Source organism: Psammomys obesus, unplaced genomic scaffold (assembly GCF_907164565.1).
Source record: "Psammomys obesus unplaced genomic scaffold, mPsaObe1.curated_primary_1811, whole genome shotgun sequence".
NCBI classification, from domain to species: domain Eukaryota; kingdom Metazoa; phylum Chordata; class Mammalia; order Rodentia; family Muridae; genus Psammomys; species Psammomys obesus.
Window position 1 is genome coordinate 3438614 of NW_026585626.1, and position 10332 is coordinate 3448945.

Genomic DNA, 10332 nt, shown 5'->3' on the forward strand with positions numbered 1-10332 from the left:
GTGTGTGTGTGTGTGTGTGTGTGTGTGTGTGTGTGTGTGTATGAAGAGGGTACTGGATTCTCTAGAGCAGGAGTTACAGGTGACCATGGACTGCCTGACAAGGGTTTAGGGAGACAAATTCCAGTTTTTGGTAGCTCAGTGACTCCTGAGCCATCTATCAAGACCTAGGGCTTGCCTTGTTGGGCAGTTGAGTACACACACATTGAATCACGCTCATAGTTACCAGGAGTTCTACTGTATGTGTTGAGATGGCAGTGATGGGACATTAGTTTTCTCTGAAGTCCCCGTGGCTGTATTCGGTAAGAAGAGAGCTGACCTCTCCTTCGTTCTTCCATGCCAGCCCTTGAGAGAGGGTTGACAAAGGCGCTGAGGAAGCTGGACGACTACCTGAACACCCCTCTGCCAGAGGAGATTGACACCAACACCCGTGGGGATGAGAAAGGGTCCCAGCGCAAGTTCCTGGATGGGGATGAGCTGACCCTGGCCGACTGCAATTTGCTGCCCAAGCTGCACGTGGTCAAGGTAAGAGAGATCTGCTCCTGGATACTGCCTTCATCTCAAGCTCAGCCAACTGGGTGGATGAGTCAAAAGGGCAGTAACTCCTGGGGGCTGAAGTCAGATCTATTAGGGACCCAAGGTCATCCTTCACTGCTTGTGGGGAAACACCCTCTCTTGACATTCAGTTTTCTTGAAATTTATAAAAGGTAACTATATGTCTGGGGATTTTGCCTACATATATGTGTGTGTACTATGTGTGTACTGGGTACCCATGAAGCCAGAAGAGGATGTCAGATACTCTGGAACTAGAATTATAGATAGCTATGAGCTGTCATGTGGGTACTGGGAATTGGACCTGGGTCTCTGGAAGAGCAGCCAATGCTCTTAGCCACTGAGCCATCTCTCTAGCCCTTGAGCTTTCATTTTCATTTATAAAATAGTAACATGTTGTATATCTCTAGGCTTATTGTGGGACTAAGCATGATACAAAATCGCTTACTATACTATAGGGGCTCAGTGTATCAATATGTAGTAAGCAGAATGCCACTGTATATTCAGTTACATCACAGCCTCTTCTTGGAGTTAGCCCTGCCATGCTTTCATAGCTGCAGTCCATGGGTCCTCCTGGGCCTCCATACATCTCTATGCACAGACCTGGTAGAAGCTCTCTGTGGTACCGACCCATCAATTTTCTCTATGGTACCCACCATCAATTTGGTTATCTCAAGCAACCTCCAAACCCCACATTGGTCTGCCTGCTGCTGCATCTGTGTCACCATCCGTGAAGTGTGCTGACACATTTCTGTGTGAAGAGGGGTCTTCCATCTTACTGTGGCACACGGCTCTCATTATTACAGCGTCCTCCCTCATGTGGCCCTCAAGCATGTTTCCTAGAGCAGCACGGAACATCTCTGTTCTCTTTCATCTCATCGGGAGACAGCAGCTGCATTCCCCAAGTTCTCCAAACAGACATCACCCCCTCTGTCTGTGCATCTAAGTACCTGCACGTGGAGGCTAGAAATGAACGTTGGGTGCCTTCCTCAATCTTATTCTTTTAAGGCTGAGCGTTTCACTGAACTCAGAGCTCACCAATTTGGTTAGACTAGCTGGCCAGTGAGCTCTAGTGACCCTCCTGTCTTTGTCCCCCAGCACTGGGATTCCAAGTGTACAACATCACACTTGTTTTTGTATGTGGCTTACACTAGGGAGGAGAACTCAGGCTCTCATGCTTGCAAAGGAAGTACTTTACCGAGTACTCAGCTCACCCTGATCCTCACCGTTTTTGATGCTCACTCACTGTCTAGACCAACATGCAGTAGGGTCTCATGGCCAAACCAGCCCCTGCCTTTTACCATGTTTACGTCTGTCTTACCATCTCATTTTGACAGCAATCTCTGTGAGAACAAATACCTTTTCCAAGGGCGGTGAATCTTTAATAAATACTTATTCACAGGCAATCTGATCAGCCGCTATGTGCCTTTTAGGACAGTCATGTTTTTTTCTGCCTTCCATTGAGAAGAAGGCTAGCCCACCATTCATCAGCAGGGTCTAGCTACTTCGTTCAGCTGGAGTACTGAGCTAGATACATGCACTTCCTTCCAATCAGAGCACACAACAGCTTGTCATGAAGTCACTTAGCTAACCATCCATGCATGAGTGTCCCATTGGCCTGGGTTAGAGCCAAAACTGGGGACAGAGTAATCTGCTTCTGGGGCAGGCCAAAACACACACCTTAATATGAAGACATTTTGGGCTCAGGGCCAAGCTAAAGATCTTTTGTAGGTCCAGCCAAGTGTGTCACTTTGAAGTTAATAATGATCATAGGCCCTACCCACCAAATTGGACTTTCTTCTTTTCTTTTCCCCCTGAGAAATAAGCAAAACCATTAGGTGTGTGTGATGGCCACTCAGTCACACAGTGTCATCATGATATAATGGAAAGATCAGAAGGGATGAATTCTAATTCATCATCTGCCACCAACTAGCAGGCTGGACCAGGGCAAGTCATTTGATCTTTTAGGATTTCTTTTTTCTTTCTTTCTTTCTTTTTTTTTTCTTTTTTTTTTTTTTTGAGCCTAAAAGAAGGGGTGTAGCTCAAATCCTCCTTTCTTTCTTTTCGTTCCTTCCTTCTCTCCTTTCTACTCCAACATGTATGGGCAACTCATTTAAGCATCCTTTGTCAAAGTAGGCAAACATATGGCACTCCCAGGCTTCTACCTCCTTCTCTGAATGTCTCAGCTCCTGCCAGCCCTAAATGACTAGGTTAATCCTCTGTCCTTGGAGACAGTTCAGTGGGTTTTCTAGCTCTGGGACATTGGGGATCAGCCGGAGGATGGCCTAGGAGGGAACAAAGACTGGAGCCCTAGACTTCTGTCTCCTTGGATTTCTGCTGATCCAGCTTATCAGATCCAGGGACCTGGCAAACCTCTGTGGTACAGAAAGCATGAAGGGGAGCCAAGGCAGCTTGGTCTCAGATGCCAAAATCTAATCCGGGCTGTGGGAGCTAACTGTTTTCATATGAAACAGCAAGTTCAGAGCATGAGCACAAAAGGTCCTTCGAATGTCAGAGTTCTGTGCACCCACACTCCAGCCTGCCTTCCTTTTACAACTGTCCCCATCCCAGGATGCTGAGTGGCTGTGGACCACACTCACTGAGAGCCTGGTCTGAAATTTCCTGGGTGGGTTTTTTGTGGCTCAACACAGGGACCATATTCCCTGTGAGGCAACTTGGAAAAGAGAGACACGAAAATGAAGATATAGGTTCTTTAATCACATGTCTGCTATTTTCAAGCTAATGAAGATAAACCAGAACATGCATCCTAGTTTGCTTTTCTGCTGTTCTCATACAACAGTGGCCAAGAGCACCTTCCAAGTTTATTTGACTTATACACTCACATCCCAGTCCATCACAGAGGGACATCAAGGCAGTAACCTAGAGGCAGAAACTAAAGCAGAGGGCAAGGAGGTGCATTGCTTACTGGCTTTCCCCCCTTGGCTTGCTCACATAGTTACCTCTCTCTCTCTTTTTTTTCATAACTTTTACATTGCTTTCTATTTATTTATTTATTTATCTATCTATCTATCTATTTATTTATTTATTTTAAGTTATTAATTACACTTTATTCACTTTGTATCCCCCCTGTGGTTCCCTCCTTCCTCCCATCCGAATCCCTCCCTTCCTCCACCCTCTGTATGCATGCCCCTCCCCAACTCCATTGATAGGGGAGGTTTTCTTTCCCTTCCTTCTGATCCTAGTCAATCAGGTCTCATCAGGAGTGGCTGCATTGTCTTCTTCTGTGGCCTGGTAATGCTGCTTCCCCCTCAGGGGGAGGTAATTAAAGAGCAGGCCAATCAGTTCATGTCAGAGACAGTCCCTGTTCCTATTACAATGGAACCCACTTGGATACTGAACTGCCATGGGCTACATCTGTGCAGGGGTCTTAGGTTATCTCCATGCATAGTCCTTGGTTGGAGTATCAGTCTCAGAAAAGACCCCTGTGCTCAGATTTTTTTTGGTTCTGTTGCTCTCCTTGTGGAGTTCCTGCCCTCTCCAGATCATACTGTTTCCCACTTCTTTCATAAGATTCCCTGCACTCTGCCCAAAGGTTGCCCATAAGTCTCAGCATCTGCATTGATAGTCTGCAGGGCAGAGCCTTTCAGAGGTCCTCTGTGTCAGGCTCCTGACATGTTCCCTCTTTTCTCCTTCTTCTGATGTCCATCCTCTTTGCCTTTCTGGATAGGAATTGAGCATTTTAGTAAGAGTCCTCCCTCTTGATTAGCTTCTTAGGGTGTACAGATTTTAGTAGGTTTATCCTATATTATATGTCTACATGAGTGAGTATATACCGTGTGCATCTTTCTGCTTCTGGGATAGCTCACTCAGGATGATCTTTTCCAGATCCCACCATTTACCTGCAAATTTCATGATTTCCTTGTTTTTTATTGCTGAGACAACTTCCTGAACAGAACACCAACATCACAGGCTCTAAGAGCAACAATCAATAAATTGGACCTCATGAAACTGAAAAGCTTCTGTAAAGCAAAGGACACTGTCATCAGAATAAAACGACAGCCTACAGATTGGGAAAGGATCTTCACCAACCCTATATATGACAGAGGACTAATATCCAGTACATATAAAGAACTAAAGAAGTTAAACAGCAAAAAATCAAGTAATCCAATTAAAAAATGGAGTACAGAGCTAAACAGAGAATTCTCAATAGAGGAATATCGAATGGCAGAGAAACACTTGAAATGCTCAACCTCATTAGCCATCAGGGAAATGCAAATCAAAACAACCCTAAGATTTCACCTTACACCCATCAGAATGGCTAAAATAAAAAACTCAAGTGACAACACATGCTGGAGAGGTTGTGGAGAAAGGGGAACCCTCCTCCACTGCTGGTGGGAATGTAAACTTGTACAACCACTCTGGAAAGCAATCTGGTGCTTCCTCAGACAACTAGGAATAGCGCTTCCTCAAGATCCAGCTATACCACTCCTAGGCATATATCCAAAAGATGCTCAAGTACCCAATAAGGACATTTGCTCAACCATGTTTGTAGCAGCCTTACTTGTAAATAGCCAGAAGCTGGAAACAGCCCAGATGCCCCTCGGTGGAGGAATGGATGCACAAATTGTGGTACATCTACACAATGGAATATTACAGTTACCTCTCTTACGCAGTCAAGTCCCACTTGCCTAAGTGGTACCAACCACAGTGGGCGGGGCCCTCCTACATCAATTAATAATCAAAAAATGGCCCTATAGACATATCCACAGGGCAACGTGATGAAGTTCCTTCTCCCAGATGGCTCAAGTTAGTGTAAAGTTGACAAAAAAAAAAAACAAACCAAAACCAAAAACAACAAAAAACAACTAACCAGTACAGTTCTTACCAAGCACTGAGCTTGAAACCAACACCACAAAACAAATAAACAAATGAATAAATAAGCAAATAAATGCCAACATTCAAATGCTCGCATGAACAAAATATGAGTTTATCGGTCAGTGTAAAATATCACCCGCTCCCCATTTCCTTCAGATCGGTTGACACAGAGTCTAAATAGATAGTCTAGGTTGTTCTCAAATTTGAGATCCTCTTGCCTCAGTCCCTTGAGTATTGGAATAATACAGTTCCTCATGTCGAGGTGACTCCCAGTCATAAAGCTATTTTTATGGCTACTCCATAACTGTAAGTTTGTCACTGTTATGAATCATAAGGTAAATATCTGTGTTTTCCAATGGTCTTAGGTGACCTCTGTGAAATGTTCAACCCTCAAAGGGGTCATAACCCACAAGTTGAGAAGCACTGCAACAAGACATGAATCTTTCAACCTCTTTTGGCTGTTTTGCTCATTGCTAAAGAGTTTCCATCTTCGAAATGAAAGGATTTGGAAGGCAGGGGTGTGACTTAATAGGATGGCTTGCCAAGCATGCATGATGCCTTGGGTTCAATCTTCTGCAGCACAGAGGTTGGGGGTGGGGGGGAGATCAGCTCATTACATATAATTAGATGCACCTTGTCTGATGTTGGGATAACTGAAGATAGGAAAGATTAAATTTAACTGTTTACCAAAGTCTGACTTACGGAATGTCTGTGCCTCCCCTTTCTCATTTGTGCAATAGGAATAAAATCCTTGCAGGACTCTTTAGAGATCTAAGTAGCGTAACACAGCACCCAGATGAGAGCCTGCTGATATGGCAGTACTGTCAGCGGTCACCATCTACATAGTCAACAGGGTTAGAAAGAGTCTAGGAATGCAAAGGCTGTGTTCCTCCTGTCTTACTGCTGTTTAGAAGCTGTGGAGGTGGAAAGGATGCTGCCATCACTTGACACTCAGGACAGACCGTATCCCATGTTATACCAGAAGCTCAGAATTGGAATGAGAGCCTGGAGGGAACACGTACTCTCCCTGGCGTGGATTGATCTCTGGAAATGAGCTTTTCATGCCGGAGGTTGTCATTGTCTTCCTCTTGGCATAATTTCCTACATCACCCATAGGGGGAAGAGGAAGAAATCCTTGTATGGCTGATCTGAGGGTTCCTCAGCAGGAGGATATCAGATCCTGTGGTTTGGTGCCTCCTGTTGAAGAGGAAACAGAGAAAGTCTGAAGCAGAACCCTGGGAGAGATACTTCTCCCTGTTATCCCTACCTGACTCTGAAAGCTAACGGGTGGGTCCCAGTGAGCAGTGAATAAGGGCCCCTTGCATATCTATCTCTATCTCTATATCTATATATATGAAAAATTTGCTGCTCTTGACACAGCATTAAGCCAAGAGCAAGGCCTTTCTGTGTACAAGACCCTGAGAGAAATCATAGGTCACATGTCCAGGAAGTTGTCCTGACTACACAGACTAAAAGCAAAGCAAAACAAAACAAAACAAAACAAAAACCCCATCTTGCCAGCCTCCATATAGGAAAGAAGCAGATGCATGAATATGAATACAAGCCAGGCCTCGGTAAACCATATTAGATAACGGTTATTGAATGTTTCCTGTATGCCAGGCTCTCCTCTAAGCATTTCCTCAGAACCCACTAACCCATTCCTGCAAGGTAAATCCTATCACCACCTAGATGTCAGAGAAAAGCAAATTAGGGAACAGAGAGGTATCAAAAACTTGTCCTTGGCCACAGCTCTCAGATGGGGTGAGGATTACAAATCCAGTCAACTGAGATGCAGAACCTGTGAGCTAACCACTGGTGATACTGTTTCTATTGACACAAACACCACTTCTCCAAAACTCCTGGGCCTTTGAGTGTGGCAACACAGGACAAGATTTGAGACAACTCTTGGCCTACTCCCACACCAGATCCAGAATCTACATACATATTTAAATACCTAATTCACTTTTCTGCCCCCCCCCAAACACAAATAAGGATGCTTATCTGAAAGAAAGAAGAAGAGGGATCAGGAAAAGAAGACAATTTGAACAAAGCAAGGTACCATGTACCTGTAATCCTTGACTTGAGAGATGAAAAGCAGGAAGATTAGGAATTCACGGTCATCCTCAGTCATATAGAAAGTTTGAAGTTAGCTTAGACTATGTGAACATAGATACTATGTGGGTAATATGTCTGCCGGTGTCATAAATATTTCTCTAAATATGTTATGCTGTACACCAATTACATCTGTCTCAAAAAGTTTTCCTTATCACTGGTGCTTTTCTTCGCAGCACAATTTTTTCGTGTGTGTGTGTGTGTGTTGTGTGCTTATGCATGTTTTCTTACCTGTCATCCTGTGTGTGCATGGTTGTGTAGACACATGTGTGTACAAGCATGTGGAGGCCTGAGGTTGGTATAAAAAATTATCCTCAATTTCTTTCCCACTTTATGGATTAAGTCAGGCTCTCTCAATCAGGCCCAGAGCTGGCTGATAGGACTAGTCTTTCTTGCCAGGTTCTCTCCGCCACACTGCATGCAGATGTGCCTGAAACTCATGGAATCATGACCCTGACACCTCCTACTGATGCCTTCACACCACCTTTTTCTTGTCGCCTTTGCTTAGATTGTGGCTAAGAAGTACCGAAACTATGACCTCCCAGCTGAGATGACGGGGTTGTGGCGGTACCTCAAGAACGCCTATGCACGGGACGAGTTCACCAACACCTGCGCAGCTGACAGTGAGATTGAGCTGGCCTATGCGGATGTCGCCAGGCGCCTCAGCCGATCCTGAGCTTAGATGTCTGGCCCAATTCTGCTGCAGAAGAATTCTACTTCTCCCAACGGCCTTCAACGCTACAGACTCTTCCTCCTTGTTGCCTTGGGGAAAACATTAAAAAAAAAATAGGCCACATCTTGCTGGCACCCCTGAACTCAACTCCAGCCTTCTACCTTCTAAGATCAGTGCCATCCTTCTGCCTTGCCCTATAGGAGCCTGGCAAGCAAAGAGACATAATAGCAGATCTTTCCACCCACAGATCTGATCTAGGGTTGGTATATCTGGGGTCAGTTTGGAAATCTTCCATGGGATTGTCACTGTTCCCTTCTGCCAATATCATAATGCTCTCTTAGATGCTCTAACAGCTTGAAATGCCAGCTTCTCTCTCTCCCTTGTCTTCCTCAGCAACTGCAAGGGCATGAATGAATGCCATTACATGATCACTGGGGAGGCAGCGGTAGGGGGCTCTCAACTGAGTGTGGCTCTGGGAATCTAGCAAAGCAGTTCCAGCTGCTCACTATTTATGAGCAGAGGGCCAGATGGTAATGTCCCCTTGGATACATTCGAATTTGCTGCAGCGCTGGGAACTGGTGCAATATGTCCTGGCCAGCACTGACCCCAGCTTTCCTTCTGTCTCCATTTTGCCACAAAGGCAGTTGACTTATAATTCTATACTGAGGTGACCCAGATGAAGAGGGACTTCTGGGAAGCAATGCTGATGCCAAAAGGCCCACCAGGGTCTACAGCCACAGGGGTCACTGACTGAAGAGTAGTCCACTGGAGATCGCATGGGCGTGTATGACTGTGTTCCTCAATGAGTGACTTTCGGTTGGAGAAAGAGATGGGAGAGGGAGGGAGGAGATACAGAGTTCTATATGAGTTTGATGTAGCTTAGAAAACTTTTAGACCACTCTTCTCTCTCAGTATCTAAACCTTGGACTGGTGTTGGACTGGTTGGCACACCTACCAGCCATAAACCAGATTCAATATCCGCCAAAAAAAAAAAATGTCTTCCAGGCCCTTCCTAGTCACTTGCAGATGCGGGTTGCTACCTGTGTGTGCTCCTAGCTTCTTCAGCCCCAAGCCCTGATGGAAGAGAAATTCTGTGAAGGAATGGTGTGAAGGAAAGGCTACCTTAGGAAGAAAGTCCACAGGTCTTTCTGACTGGGAAGCCACAACTTGAATTTGGAAAATAGATACTGCCCTGGGTCCATTTTCCCACTGTCACAGTTATCACAGCATCATATTGTTAAGAAAAGGAAGTGTTTTTTTTAAGCTAATATTTATCTTAATTATTATTATGTTTTTAGCTAATATTTTTCTCCTTAATCATTCTCCTTGAGTTTTACCTACAAAACTCACAAGGCCTGAGCATGGAAACCTGTGCTGATCAGGCACTATGGTAAACGAGTTAATCATTAACTCTTCCTCTACTTGTGAGGCGCTCACAAGTTTCTAGGCGCTCCTCTAGTGAGTGCCTAGAAGAAACCCATCCTCAGGGCCTCAATTCCAACAATCTCGCCCTGTGTGTTGCTGCCAGTGGAGGGTGAGGCTCGTGGGGGCCGGAAGCCTGGCCTTGGCTCATTGCTCTGGAGGGTGGGGCAGCACGGGTCCTTTCCATAGAAACATCAACATGGGATAAGCCAAGCAGTCACTGGACCCACCTTTCTCTAGGGATCTCCAAAGCAAAGAGTGACCATTGATCCGAGGAGGGAGGAAGCAGGAGGTCTCCCTAGCCCATTGGGGAAGAGGACTGTGCCTGCTAGGACCTTTTATAAACTTGAAAGGGCTTTGAAGAGGCAAAATGAGTCGATTCATTTCCATCGCTACAGGAACCTTTCCACAGGCTCTCGGCAAGCAGCCCCTCGGGATGTTTAAAAGTGTAGCAGTGCTGAGGGAACAGCCCTTTTTACTTCAGGGAAGATCCCTAATGGGCCTCCCAGGGGAGGAGAGCTTCCGGAAGCAACCGGAAGGCTGTTTAATTAATAGGAAACCATGCTGTTCTCAGGGATCTTTCCCAGAACTTACAGGCAGGCAGGGTGAACCCGACGCAGCTCACATCCCTGTGTCCCACAAGTGTGCTGATGGTGAAGATGTGAAGTGTAGCCTTCGGACAGAGGGGCCTGAGAGGAAAGGTGGGAGGGATACCAAGGACGGTCATGTGGTATCTGAGG

The 10332-nt window shown here is 45.5% G+C and overlaps 1 protein-coding gene across 2 annotated transcripts in view; it reads left to right on the plus strand.

The window, feature by feature from the left end:
- Clic5 (chloride intracellular channel 5) overlaps positions 1–9433 on the plus strand; it is a 140090-nt gene extending 130657 nt beyond the window's left edge. For both annotated transcript variants that reach the window (XM_055612387.1, XM_055612394.1), the window contains exons 5-6: positions 341–522; positions 8006–9433. In XM_055612387.1, coding sequence (XP_055468362.1) covers positions 341–522; positions 8006–8173 — 350 coding nt within the window. In that variant the 3' untranslated portion in view covers positions 8174–9433. The remainder of the gene's footprint in view (positions 1–340; positions 523–8005) is intronic.
- Positions 9434–10332: the final 899 nt, after the last annotated feature.